Source organism: Rattus norvegicus, chromosome 2 (assembly GCF_021556685.1).
Source record: "Rattus norvegicus strain SHRSP/BbbUtx chromosome 2, alternate assembly SHRSP_T2T, whole genome shotgun sequence".
Classification (NCBI taxonomy): Eukaryota; Metazoa; Chordata; class Mammalia; order Rodentia; family Muridae; genus Rattus; species Rattus norvegicus.
The window spans coordinates 29,659,324-29,674,722 of NC_141535.1; the positions used below are offsets into that span (position 1 = coordinate 29,659,324).

At 38.9% G+C, this 15,399-nt stretch overlaps 1 protein-coding gene across 3 annotated transcripts in view; it reads left to right on the forward strand.

The window, feature by feature from the left end:
* Cert1 (ceramide transporter 1) overlaps window positions 1–15,399 on the forward strand; it is a 104,507-nt gene that overhangs the window by 81,479 nt on the left and 7,629 nt on the right. For 2 of the 3 annotated variants that reach the window (XR_015666721.1, XM_087628173.1), the window contains exons 10-13: window positions 2–94; window positions 10,230–10,325; window positions 12,251–12,383; window positions 13,748–13,818. Coding sequence is in view for 2 of the 3 variants with exons in the window: in XM_087628173.1 (XP_087484299.1) it covers window positions 2–94; window positions 10,230–10,325; window positions 12,251–12,383; window positions 13,748–13,818 (393 nt within the window). In the remaining variant the exon portion in view is untranslated. 3 annotated transcript variants of the gene reach the window in all.

Here is a 15,399-nt window from a genome sequence, read left to right on the forward strand (position 1 = left end):
GTCACAGAGTGAAAAGGTCAGGTTACACTGGCCTCCGTCATTGCCATCTGGAGATACCTTTTCTTCAGTTGGGACTCACAGATTCGTACAAAAGGTAAGCGGCGCACTTCACTAAAAGATTTCTCTTTGTTTGGGGGACTGTCCTGTAGGATAGATTTTTCTCTCCTCCTCACGAATTTAAGTAGTACGAGTTTTGTACTGTTATATTCCCTACTTGTAAATCATTTTATGAACGTAGGTTCTTTGTTTGTCTATTTAAGGTGAAGTGGAGGGGTGAGGAGAGGGAGTGGGTAGTGGGAAATAGTTTCTCTCTCTTCCTTCCATGAGGCTAAGTACTTTGTAGTCTTGGGAGTCTTCGTTCTCTCTGGAATGGGTCTGGAGCATGATATATAACAGTCAGCACTCGCTGCTGTGCCTGCTTATACAGTGCTTGTTTTCTCCTCTTTATCTTGTGTGTGCAAGTTGGTACTGAATGCTCTGTTGTGCCTTTGTTCTGACTCCTTGGTTTTTCTTTGTCTGTCTCTGGTAGCCCTATAGTCGCTCTCCCTCCATGTCTTCCATTGATCTAGTCAGTGCCTCTGACGATGTCCACAGATTCAGCTCCCAGGTACTGTATGAATATATAGAGTGGACTTGACTCGTTTTTGCTGCATTTCCGCTTGCTTGCCCAGTTCTAAGCCATTTATTGATCGGGCTACTTGTTTTGGTTTTGCATTTTAAAGTCACAGCATTGAGAAGGCTTTTCTTATCTACTAAATAGCTCTCCTTTGTCAGCCTTGCATGTGCCCTTTATTTTGTGTCCTCCACTAGGAGTAGCTTGAAATTTGATCTTAAGGAAAGTTGGAGAAAATTTTCAATTGAATTAAAATATATACAAATAACCTGGTTGTTCATTCATCATGTAATGGCTGTATTTCTTTAGCTTCAACAACCTTTATGGATTATAGAATATTCTCTTTCATAAAAGTGGATTTTAGCAGTCTCATTTTTCTCTAATTTTAAATGACTTCCAGTGATGTTCAGCAAAGAACTAATACTGTCTCATTACTGTTATGATACTAGATGTATTGAACAGGCTGTATTTTCTTTATTCAAATTACCTGTGGATGCTGTAGGGTAATATCCTTGGACACTGCTAAGACAGTAGAAGTTGGTCCTAAGTTTATTTCTCATCACTAGGGGGTTGGGAATGTAAGACAGTAAACTGAATGTGTGGGCTCTGCCCTTGAAATAAGATTAGTTTGGCAGAGAGAAAAGAATTTTTTAGTGTAGACGTTTTTTAAACACTTTTGTTTTTCTTGGTACTGGGGATTGAGCCCATAACTGTAACATGGTAAGCGTTCCCTGTGCCTCTCAGCTGCATTCCCAGTTCTGAAAAAGCTTGTTTGTTTTTTTAATTTTCAAATCTTTGCAATTCAGTTTTGTATTTTTACAGCGGTTGCATTTTTTTCGACCGTGTTATATTGCAAACCTGAACTTGTGGTTGTGGTTATTGGGTTTAAACCCTGGTTAATTTTGTGTGTGTCATCTGAGTCAGCTTTAGAGGCCAAGAGCGTATTAAGTGTTAAGCACAGACCCTTTACTGGAGTTTTAGCAGCATGACTGAGCTAGTCAAACGTAGTCACTGTCTTCCCTCTCTGTAGTCCAATAAAACCTATTAAAACAGACCTCAGTTGCATTACACATTCAAGTTAAATCTACATTCATTTTTAATGCAATAGAGGGAAAAAAAGACTTAGAAATGTGCATTTTCACAGCTTTTTGCCTTGAATATCTTTGAGAAAATATTTAGCAGTTCCTGATCATAAATCACCTATAACTATGCCTATTTTATTTATTATTTCTTTATTTTTGCATGCCTTTTTAAAAGTGTATATTCACATGAGGAACAAAAGCAGATTAATACTAGGGGACTTTGGTTTATTCTGCTAAACCCCGTTTTTAATTAAAACAGTAATTTTAGAGATGGTGAGGCAGCACAGTTGCTGAAGTGCGTGTTTTACAAGTATGAGGCCTTTGTCCACTCTTCACATTCCACACACAAAGGCAGGTGTGGTGGCTTGCTCTTAGGAGTCCCCAGATTCATAGGGCTCACTGGCCAGCCCTTCTAGCCTACATGGCAAGGTCTAAAACAGTGAGAGACCCTGTCTCAAAAAAAGGTGGATAGAAACTAAGGCATAGTCTGTAAAGTTTGATCTCTGGCCTCTACAGCATATACACATGTATACTTATACACACAAGTAATGAAGAAAAGTAAAGTTATAGCCTAACTGAAACCCATTATTGTAAAAGTGTTGGTACAGTAGGCTCTAACGAGAGCACCTGAGGGGTTAGGGATTTAGCTCAGTGGTAGAGCGCTTGCTGCACAAGGCCCTGGGTTTGGTCCCCAGCTCCGGGGGAAAAAAAAAAAGAGAGCACCTGAGCTAAGAGCAAGGAGAAAGGAGGGTGCCCAAGCATCCGGTCTTCAGAACTCAAAGTGCAGCCTTACTACAGACCCACACAATCACTGAGAGCCTTTAAGGGTATTTAAGTGTACTGTTTTCTGTAAGATTTTCCTGAATTTTAGCTTACTTGTATAGACAACATTTTTTTTTTTTTTTTTTTTAGCTGGGGACCGAATCCAGGGCCTTGCGCTTGCTAGGCAAGCGCTCTACCACTGAGCTAAATCCCCAACCCCTAGACAACATTTTTAACTCGTGTATATGAAGTAAGAGAAGTTAATTTTGCTGGTAGAATTTTTTTGCAAACATATGGTGCTATATGATTAATCAGGTCCTGTTTCAACTTTTGATCATATACTTCTTTATATAACAAAAGAAGTAAAAGAAGAAAATAGTATTGAATTTTAAAAGTATTTGTCTTCGTGATTGTTGCTATTAGCAAATATGGGTTCTAGAAATTAAACTGTAGCTCACGTTCTCTAGTATCTTTAGAATAAAGAATTCCAAGTTCACAAGAGTACTGACTTTGAATCTTCATTTTGTAATTAATTGGGGAAAAAAGCCAGTACATGCATGAATACACTTGCATACACACATGCATGCACACATACTCCACACATAACCACACACACAGCAAGCATATGTTGACGAATACACACTTTAATAAGTATCTTTTTGCTACCAATGTAGATAATTCCAATAAACACTTTATATCCTTTTTAAAGATACACTTAATAGGTTCACTCCCCGTTGACATAGGTCTATACATATACACACACATATATGTAGGTGTGTATATTTGTGTGTGTATATGTATACATACATGTATATGTGTGTGTGTATATATTTGAATGTGTGCACACTGCTGTTTGCCTACTCAACCTAATTTTGAACAGTTTCAGTTTTCTCATTATGGTTATTACAGTGAGGATCCTGGGAATGCTTTCCTTATCTACTTTGTATACTTACAGAAACGTTTGCTTCATTTGTATTCCTAGAAGTGACATTGTTGGGACAAAGGCCATGAAAATGTCTAAGTTATATTTATTCTAATTAAAAATTGCTCACCAGGAAAGTTGGGCCACTTTGTACTTCAGGCTAGTTTTGTTGTGGACGTTTTATTTGGTTTGCTGAAAACACAAACAGGTGAAGGAATTGGTTTTTTCTATACTGACTCTGAATACTTCAGCTCCTTCTTCCCAGTCTTAGAGGCTAAATGTGACCTACTTCTAGCTATCTGTATTTCTTTAGTAAACCAGTTATTAATGTCATTGGCTATTTTCTTTGGGGTAACAGTGCTGTTAATTTATCAACATTCTATTCAGCAAGGCCCTCTGTCATCTTCTGACTATATAACAATAAACAAAATGGTTTTCATCTGGCATGAGTAAGAAAAGATCAGAAGTATGTTTGACCCTTCTAGGTTTTTGTACCAGCAAAGGACAATTTTCTCTTGAAAATCGTCTAAACAGTCCCATAACTCCTAAAGAAATGGAAGCAGTCATTAAAAGTCTCCCAACCAAAAAAAGCCCAGGACCAGATGGGTTTAGTGGAGAATTCTATCAGGCCTTCATAGAAGACCTCATACCTATACTGTCCAAACTATTCCACAAAATAGAAGCAGAAGGAACACTACCCAATTCTTTCTATGAAGCCACAGTTATGCTTATACTGAAGCCACACAAAGACCAAACAAAGAAAGAGAACTTCAGACCAAAATTCCCTTATAAATAGCGACACAAAAATACTCAGTAAAATTCTCGAAAACTGAATCCAAGAACACATCAAAACGATCATCCATCATGATCAAGTAGGCTTCCAGGTATGCAGGAATGGTTCAATATATGGAAAATCATCAACATAATCCACTATATAAACAAATTCAAAGAAAAAAAACCACATGATCATCTTATTAGATGCTGAGAAAACATTTGACAAAATTCAGCACCCCTTCATGTTAAGTCCTGGAAAGATCAGGAATTCCAGCCCATACCTAAACATAGTAAAAGCCATATACAGCAAACCAGTAGCCAACATTAAACAAAATGGAGTGGAACTTGAAGCAATCCCACTAACATCAGGGACTGGACAGGGCTGCCCACTCTCTCCTACTTACTCAATATAGTTCTCGAAAATCTAGCCAGAGCAGTCAGACAACAAAAAGTCAAAAGGATACAGATTGGAAAGGAAGAAGTCAAAATATCACTATTTGCAAATGATATGATGCTATACCTAATGACCCCCAAAAATTCCTCCAGAGAACTCCTAAAGCTGATAAACAACTTCAGCAAAGTGGCTGGATATAAAATTAACTCAAACAAATCAGTAGCCTTCCTCTACTCAAAGGATAAACAGGCTGAGAAAGAAATTAGGGAAATGACACCCTTCACAATAGTCACAGATAATACAAAATACCTTGGTGTGACTCTAACCAAGCAAGTGAAAGATCTGTATGACAAGAACTTCAAGTCTCTGAAGAAAGGAGTTGAAGATCTCAGAAGATGGAAAGACCTCCCATGCTCATGTATTAGTAGGATCAATATTGTAAAATTAGCCATTTTGCCAAAAGCAATCTACAGATTCAAAGCAATCCCCATCAAAATTTCAACTCAATTCTTCATAGACTTAGAAAGAATTTGCAAATTCATCTGGAATAACAAAAAACCCGGGATAGCAAAAACTATCCTCAACAATAAAAGAACTTCTGGGGGGATCACAACCCTGACTTCCAGCTGTATTATAGAGCAATAGTGATAAAAACTGTATGGTATTGGTACAGAGACAGGCAGGTCTCTGGAATAGACTTGAAGACCCAGAAACAAACCCACACAACTATGGTCATTTGATCTTTGACAAAGGAGCTAAAACTATCCAATGGAAAAAAGACAGCATTTTCAACAAATGGTGCTGGTTCGACTGGAGGTCAGCATGTAGAAGAATGCAAATCAATCCATTTTTATTACCTTGTACAACGGTCAAGTCCAAGTGGATTACATAAAACCAGGTACACTAAAACTATTAAAAGAGAAAGTGGGAAAGAGCCTCGCACATGGGCACAGGGGAAAATTTCCTGAACAGAACACCAATGGCTTATGCTCTAAGATCATGAATCGACAAATATGACCTCATAAAATTGCAAAGCTTCTGTAAGACAAAGGACACTGTAATTAGGACAAAACAGCAACGAACAGATTGGGAAAAGATCTTTACCAATCCTACAACTGATAGAGGGCTAATATCCAAAATGTACAAAGAACTCAAGAACTTATACTCCATAGAGTCAAATAACCCTATTAAAATATATGGTACAGAGCTAAACAAAGAATTCTCAGATGAGGAATATCAAATGGCTGAGAAGCACCTAAAGAAATTTTCAACATCTTTAGTCATCAGGGAAATTCAAATCAAAACAACCCTGATATTCCACCTCACACCAGTCAGAATGGCTAAGATCAAAAACTCAAGTGACAACAGATGCTGGCAAGGATATGGAGAAAAGAGGAACACTCCTCCATTGTTGGTGGGATTGCAAGCTGGTACAACCATTCTGGAAATCAGTCTGGAGGTTCCTCAGAAAATTCAACATTGTACTACCTGAGGACCCAGCTATACCTCTCCTGAGCATATTCCCAAAAGATGCTCCAACATATAACAAAGACACATGCTCCACTATGTTCATAGCAGCCTTATTTATAATAGCCAGAAGCTGGAAAGAACCCAGATGCCCTTCAACAGAGTAATGGATACAGAAAATGTGGTACATTTACACAGTGGAGTACTACTCAGCTATCAAAAACAATGACTCCATGAAATTCATAGGCAAATGGATGGAACTAGAAAATATCATCCTGAGTGAGGTAACACAAACACAAAAATATACTCATGATATTGGTATGCACTCACTGATAAGTGGATATTAGCCCAATAGCTTGAATTACCCAAAGATACAATCCACAGACCACATGAAGCTCAACAAGAAGGACGACCAAAGTGCAGATGCTTCAGTCCTTCTTAGAAGGGGGAACGAAAAGTATTCATAGGAAATACAGAGACAAAGTTTGGAGCAGAGACTGGAGGAAAAGCCATCCAGAGACTGCCCCACCTGGGGATCCAGCCCATAGACTTACAGCCACCAAACCCAGTCACTGTTGTGGATGCCAAGAAGTGCATGCTAACCGGAGCCTGATATAGCTGTCTTCTGAGAGGCTCTGCCAGAGTATGAGGAATACAGAGGTGGATGCTCACAGCCAACCATTGAACTGAGAATGGGGTCCCTATTGGAGGAGTTAGAGAAAAGATTGAAGGAGCTGAAGGGGTTTGCAACCCCATGGAAGAACAACAATACCAACCAGCCAGAGCTCCCGCAGACTAAACCATTATCCAGAGAGTACGCATGGACAGACCCATATGTATGGGTCAGCATATGTAGCAGAGGTTGGCCTTGTTGGGCACCAATGGGAGGAGAAGCCCTTGTCCTGCCAAGGCTGGACACCCCCCCCCCAGTGTAGGGGAATGTCAGGGCAGGAAGGTGGGAAGAGGTAAGTGGATGGGTGGGGGAACACCTTCATAGAAAAAGGGGGATAGGGAGTATAGGATAGATGTTTTATGGACAGGAAACTAGGAAAGGGGTAACATTTTAAATGTAAATTAAAAAAACCAATAAAGAATTTCTGTCTTTAACTGCTTCAGAAAACTACAAATTTAGAAGTATTCTAATGTAACATTATATTGAATGATTTGGAAGTGAGATGGGAAGAAAAAAGGTTGGAGCCGGAGCAGTGCCCCTTCCTGCCCTACCCATATTTTATATCTACTTTTTCACAGTTCATTGGTAGGGTTTGATGGTGGGTAAGATTTGGTGCCCACTCTAGGCAAACAGAATAAAGTGTGTGGCTGAAATTATACTTACCTAGTTAACTTGGGGGCCAGTGAGATGAGATGGCTCAGCCAAACAAGCCTGACAACCTGTGCTGCCACGAGCTGTCCTCTGACTCCCAGTTATTCCCCTTACACACACACACACACACACCGTGCAATAAAAGAACTTGATGTGTTTGAGGGTGAGGAGGCGTGATAGCATTTATTACTAATCACAATATTTCCTGAAATGTCAGTTCAATCCTGATAAAATGGCTTTGACTTTCCATCAAACTTAATTATCTCTAGGTCTCCATATACATGCATAGTAAACTGGACAGATTGTTAAGTTAGATCTGACGTCTTGGTGCCTCAGGCACAGCTTTTTTTTTTTTTTTTTTTTTTTTTTTTTCCTTTTCTTTTTTTCAGAGCTGGGGGCTGAACCCAGGGCCTTGTGGTTGCTAAGCAAGTGCTCTACCGCTGAGCCAAATCCCCAACCCCACAGGCACAGCTTTTATAGTCATATTGGCTACTTTGTATTTTGCTGCAGTGAGCATGGAACATGGTTTAGTGAAAGTTTACTTGCAGCGTATGTTCTTAACTCCTGTGTCATTACTTTAAGGGGGACACAGTGAAGAAGGTTCTGTAAGAATAGCTGTGAGACTTGTTTCTTGCTCTTGCTCTCTCTTTGCTCTCTTCTCTTCCCTGCTCTTCCCCCTTTATCCCTGTCCCTTCCCATTCCTCCCTCCCTCCCACATGCCCATGGCCAGCCTTCTTTCCTCTCCTTTTCCCTTCTCTCATTAAACCTCTCCATGTAGTAAAAAAAAAAAAAAAAAAAAAAAAAGACTTGTTTCTTTGTTGGATTTTTCAAGCCCTCTTTAGCCAAAATAAAACGAGTTTAAACTGTCTGTAGACAATAGTTAACTTTGATTTAAGTGCCATTCTTTTTGAAATTTTCGTTATAGCAATACCATTTTTAAAATTTATCTAGAGAGAGTCAGTTTAATTTCTGTATATTGTGCTCCTCCCTCGCAGATTATATGTGTTAAGCATGAGTTCCTTTGTAGAAAAATGCAAATTAAAATATTTACAAGCATTTGTAATACCTACTTCAGAAATAATCTATGGAAAGCCCAGAACTACTTGCATGCAATATGACAAAAGAGCATTAAACTGAACTCTTTGTCTTTACCTCAGTAGCATGTGTATGTGCCGCTCCTTCACGTGTACTTCTAGGAAGTAGGCTTTCCTTATGCCTCTAAACCCATGGTAAACACACACCTGAGTTCTTAACTCCCGATTTCTCACCCCAAGTCAATATTTTTCAAATCTAAACATTTCTAAGATTTGAAACCTCAAGAAAAGTGAAGTGTTCCTCTAGTGACAGGCCAGTGAATCCAGGCAACACGGGGTAGCTTTCTTTTCTGTACTTAGTGGGAATCATGTGCCTTCTGTGTATTTGTGATTTGGAATTCTGCATTAGCCACACTGACCCACACAAAGCTGAGTTCAGAGTTCAGAATCACATGGCTTTCTCTAGTCAGCACCTAGAGTTGTCTTTCTGTTTTTGCTTTTTTCTAATTAAAGTTTTGTACAATTTTAGAATATATCACTGGCAAGATGGATTGGTTAATTAATACTAAGGCTTACAACTAAAAGGACAAACTTATAGAATGTACTGTTAAATAAATTATTAAGTTCCTCAACTCTAAAGTCTATGGTCACTCACATTGTCTTAAGAATTATTAGTAAAGTACTAAAATGATTTAGTATCTAGTGTAAAATTAGATTTCAGTGTCGGTATTAACAATTTGTCAAAATTGTTGGATGATTGCCAAATAAAGATTGCTATAACAGAAGTGTACTTCTCTATAACATATTGATGGCATCCTTAAGTATAGGAAATTAACTATTATCAGTATTTGAAGAGTTTATGCCTCAAAACCATTATTTCAAATGTATAGATTAGCTGCCTGCTCAGTATGCCTGGCAAGCACAATACATGTTATGGGAAGTTACTAGTTACACTCAGTGAATTTTTAAATGTGAGTGTAGTAAATATTTTGACTCACTCTTCTCTCCTTTATGTATTTATTACTAAGATTATTGTATTAGCATAATAATCTTAACGTTCCACTGATTCAAAACATCGCAAACTGTGTGACTTTGTAAAGCTCATTTTTAAGTGATTTTCCAAGTGAGCACTTTAAGGGTTCTGAGATACTGAGCTGTGTACTCTGCTCTTTTGCTTCCCTTGGTTATTATGGATCAGTACTAAGATTTCGTAGGCCTAGAAACATACATGGTCAAGACCTGGCCAGGTCAGTCCTCAGTAGCAAAGGGAAGGTAGACATTTTGAAGCAATAAATTTAGATGTGGTTATATTTAGTACTAACATGTACGAATGTTATTAATACTATTTATAAAAGAATTCCGAACAATGAATTAGAATAAAAGGGTTATTTTATATTGGTTTATGTTCAAAAGAGGTTAACTGATGTAATAATCTTTTCTCACTTTGACACTTAACAAGCTTTCTCATCTCTACAGAGCTTTAAATTTAAGTATAGGGACATTGGGACCAGATAGCATTGGTGGTGGTGAGAGAGAGAGAGAGAGAGAGAGAGACCGTCCCTTTTGTTCTCAGTGTTCCATGACTTTTGCTTTAGGACATCATCTCTGATTTTTAGTAATAGGTGCATAACCCAAGTTGATGATACTTGAGGGAAACAAGCATATTCCTACATTTCTCTCTCCATTAGCCTGAATGTGTGGAATGTGGCTGAACTGATCATTCCTATGTAAAACTTACTAACACACGCTTTGGAAATGTGCTATGCTGAACTGAAGTAAGCGATAGCCTTCTGTTTTAAACATAGCGACTTACCTAGACATGTCAGTTCTCATGGCTTTCTTCTTCTTCTTCTCAAGGTTGAAGAGATGGTACAGAACCACATGAATTATTCATTACAGGATGTAGGTGGTGATGCAAATTGGCAGCTGGTTGTAGAAGAAGGAGAAATGAAGGTAATTCCCACACAACTCTTCAGGTTGCTAAGTGAGGGCTACTGACACCAGGATTTAGTAAAATGTGAAAACAAACTATTACATCAAAGAAATACCAAGTTCTGGGAAGTAAATCATCCTCTATTTTTTCATGGCTTTGTTTCTATAAACTGATTTGTGATTATAATATAAGTCTATAAGAATAATATCCTGTTTTACCTAGACAACAGAGAAAGTAAAATTTGAGAGTTTATGTGTAAAATAGACTACAGTTTGATGTTGGCCCTTTATTTAGATATTTCTTTTTTCTTTTTTGTCTTTTTTTTTTTTTTTTGACCTGTGTATATATCTATGTGAGGGCACGATATGGACCGGATCTAGTTAGAGACAGTTGTGAACTGCTGGGTGCTGGGAATAGAACCTAATCCTTGTGAAGAACAGCCAATGCTCTTAACTGCTAAGCCATCTCTCCAGGCACTAGATTTTTCTTTCAATCTTAGATTTAAATTTGGTAAATGTTGTTCCCAGGTTTTCTTTGTTTCTTTTCTTTGTTTTATTTTTTTCTCCCAATCTGATGTCTGATCCTTGCCCCATACTTACTATTCAGATAAATCACTGTCCTTTGGACATGCGGATGTGAAAGAATGGAGAGAAACCAGGAGTACTTAATAATCTAAATGAAAGTCTTCTACTTATGAGTAAAGAAAAGGCATTAGAGTCAGACACTGGGGTTAGACATCAGAGTCATGCATAACCCACCAGTGAGAAAGTTGATTTTCTGTAGCTGTACGTTCTCTGTTTCATGTAGCACATCATTTAAAGAGGTTAAACGGATGTGGAAGAATTAAGGAGCGACCTGAAAGGCCAGTCAAGAGCATGGAGTACAATGTGGTCTTGATCTACAGTAGGATAGATAAGCAGTTGCAGGAAAGCCAGGCCAATGTGTGTTCTAGAAAGGATCAGGAGTACACTTAATAGTTTTGCAAACTTAGAATGTATAAATTTTTAAAAGTTCAACTTCCAGTTACAGTGCTAGTAGAATTGATTGTCCTGACAATATGCATAAACATGTCAAGAAGAGATGGCACAAGACAGATTTTATGCACACAACATAGCAGGCAGCTTGTTCTTGCCATATTTCCTTATTCTTGAAAGAACTTATCACAGATTTCTCTAAAGAGCAGTTTTTTAAGTCTGTAACAACTAGCCATTCATAATATATATTATATATGTATATATATATAAAATATAATTTTTCATGGTTAAAATTTACCTTGTAACTGGGCATGATTGCACATGCCTTCAAGCCTAGTCCTTGTGAGGCAGAAGTGAATGGATTTCTGTGAATTTGAGGCCAGACTGAGCTACTAGTGAGTTCAAGGACAGCCAGAACTACACAGTGAGACCCTGTCTCACACAAAAGGAGAGCAACATAGCAGGAAGGAAGAAGGGAAAGAAGTTACCTTGGGTTTGTCAGTTTGAAATATCCTTGCCATAGTATAAGAAATTTTAATTTCTTGACAGAATGTTGTATAAATAGATTTTCATAACTATAATTCTAAAAAACATGGCATTTTTTTTAAGTGGGGCCTTAAGTCTGGCCTCAAACATGCAATGTAGGCCGAGCTAGCCTTGAGCTTGCAGTCGTGTGCTTTAACCTCTCACGTGCTGGGATTACAGGCTCATACTGCCATAGCTTGCAAAATCAGCACAACTTCAAAGCATACTTTCAAGTTTGTACTTCAAGACTCTACTTTTTTTGGTTATTTGTTTGGTTTCTTTTTTAATACACCAAGAATTCTTTTGTTTTTCGTTTTGTTTTGTGTTTCTAAAGGACAGTCCCGGATGCACTGCATGGGAGCAGTGAGCTACCTGATCTGAATGCCCAAGAGCCAAGGGCTTCAAGTCTTTTGATTTGTTTTGGTTTTTTTTAATGTTTTCCTTAGGTGTACAGAAGAGAAGTTGAAGAAAATGGAATCGTTCTGGATCCTTTGAAAGCTACTCATGCAGTTAAAGGTGTTACAGGACACGAGGTCTGCAATTACTTTTGGAATGTTGATGTTCGCAATGACTGGGAAAGTAAGCTATCATCATTAATATATTACAAAATAATTATTTTCATTTCAATTTAATGTCAAATCAAACCCAATTGACTATATCCAATAGTTTACCCAATTTTATAGAGACTACCAAGATTCAGATATAGGCGTAATTATACTTTCACTTGCAAGCGGTGATGGTGGGGTCACCTCACATGTGCTAGGTAGCTACTCTACCCCTGAGCAGCTCCCCAGACCCACACTTCAACATCAGACCTCACCATGTCGCCAAGCAACCCTAGCCTATTTGCCCTACCTTATCCTTCCAAGTTGTATGTTACAGGTATGTACAGCTGCGCCTAGTAGGACCTAACTTTTAAATAGACCTTTTCCCTGCTGTCTTGGGGTGCTAGTGCTATGAAGAGACTCCATGACCAAGGCAACCCTTATAATAGGAAACATTTAATTGGGGCTGGGTTACAGTTTCAGAGCTTAAGTCCATAATCATCGTGGTGGAAAACATGGCAGAGTGCGGTCAGTATGTGCTGGAGGAGCTGAGAGTTGTACGTCTTGATCCAAAGGCAGCAGAAGGAAACTGTGTGCCACACTGAGTATATCTTGAGCATAGATGTCAAAGCTCAGCCCGCACCACCTCCACAACAACACACTTCCTCCAGCCAGGCCACACCTAGTGATGCCACTCCCTGTGGCCAAGCATTCAAACCCCCACTGCTGTTAAACGCTTAAGATATTACATCATCTATCACCAGATCCAGAACTTCAGTAGTATCTTATGATAGGAAGATATTTTCCCTGCAAATAAGTAAAATTCATTCGTATCAAATGGTTTATCAGAGGCGAAGAGCAAGTGAATAGAAAGTCAGGATTGCTGTGGGAGATTCTCATTCATCCACTCTTTTCTAAACTGTCCTGTTTATGTGATATATTCCCAGATGAAGCATGCTGTAGTTAGGTTACAGTTATTTTCATGTATATGTTCTTAGTCTCATTTAATGGATAGAGGTATTTCTGAACATCATCAGGTATTTGTCATTAGCATTTTGACATTTGTCCCTCACAAATACATTCACCTGTGCCAGAGCACACTAACCCAGGAAGTTAAGTGAGAGACAGGAGTTGCAATTAGGGACTTTGTCGCCTGGGATAATACAGTGATGGTGACAGTTTCTTGTCTTGCTGTGGAAGGTACTGTACTGGAGAAGATTTCCTGCCAGTCAGACCTCCTCAGCACTGCCATCTGCAGAATGAAAGGAAACTCAGCCCTCGCTTCCAGCACTAGCTGTCCTCTGGTTAGATGTAGCGGAGGCGAGGAAGGGTTCTTTTAGTTACCGTAATGCTCTTTAGAGTCGTTTCCAGCTGCTAATACGATTCTCTTCATTTCAGCTACTATAGAAAACTTTCATGTGGTGGAAACATTAGCTGATAATGCAATCATCATTTATCAAACGCACAAGGTAATGGTCTTGTCATCTGTCCCCAAAGATGTAAATAATTCACACTCGAACATACATATTTGCTGCAGTAAATTATGGCAGGAATTTAAATTTAAATCTCACAAAATATCCAAACACCTTTTTTGTTTGTTTGTTTGTTTGTTTGTTTGTTTGTTTGTTTGTGACAGTCTCTCTGTATAGCCCTGGCTATCCAACTATGTAGACTGGGCTACCCTTGAACTCATAGAGATATGCCTGCTTCTGCTTTACAAGTGCTAGGATTAAAAGCTTATGCCACCATGTCCAGCTGAGACTTAAAAACTTTATTCAGGTTCCAGAAACTGAACTGCCAGTCAGGAGTGAGCATGAGCTAGCCCTGGGCCCCCAGTGTATGTGTAGCAAATGTGTGCTAGGTCTTCATTCAGGTCCCCCACAACTGGAGCAGGGGCTGTTCCAGAACCTGTTGCCTGCCCATGGATCCTGTTCCTTGGCTCACTGCCTTGTGTGGCCTCAGGAGGGCAGTGTATGCCTGGTCCTACAGTGACTTGAAGTGCCAGGGTAGGGTGGTGCCCTGCAAGTGGGGGGCTTCCCCTTCTCAAAGGAAGCGGGGAGTAGAGGAAGGAATTATGGGGGACCTGCAGGAGGTGAGTGCTGATGTTGGAATATGGAATGAATAAATTAATTAATGAAAGTTATTTTAACTGGTAAACTAAATAATGGTAAATGAGAAAAAGGATTATTACAACCTCAGGAATGTCATATATTTGAAAATTATATCAGTCCATTTAGAACAGAAATGCATGTAAGACTATGAGGAATACAGTCGAGGCAGCAGTGGTTAAAATCTGTAGCTAGTTTCTGAAGTAGACTGAAAAAGAACCTTCTGGACTTGATTTAAATGCTCACCCTATAAATGATAGCGCTGAAATGCAAGTGAGGGACCGTTTCCTATGAGAACAGTAAGGAGGGTAAGAGTGTGATGGAGTAACTGTGGCCAGATAGGAACATTACCTCAGAGCTTCTCTGCTTCCAGAAGCAGAGAAGCTTAGGGACTCACTGGATTCTTAGAGCACAGAGAAGCATTATCTAAATTGGTTCTCTTTATAGTATTTCTCCACCGCCGTTCAGTACTGCTACTGAGTTATTATAGTATTTCTCTTGCTTGTTTGTTATGCTCTTTTCCCTTTTTCAAAACGCCATTTTTTTTTACTTGGTGTGTGGTTATGTGTGTGCATGTGCATATGCACACAGGCATGCCCACATGAATGTGTAGGCACACACGTTGTGTGAGTGTGTCTGTGTTTGTAGTTCACAGAACAACCCACCAGTGTTGATTTTCTCTTCTACCTTGTGGACCCCAGGGATAGAAGTCAGGGCATCAGACCCAGCCACAAGTGCCTTTATTCTCTGAGGTATTTAACTGCCTCAAAAATTGTATACAAAGTATAAAAGTTATAGATAAATCCACCTAAAGCAATGCTGTTTAATTATGAACAACAGTATAATAATCATGGTCCCTCATTTCCCTATTCAGTGGAGTATTTCTGACTTGTAAAATTGTTTCTTGATTGATATGAAAAACAAACATGAATTCCAGGACCA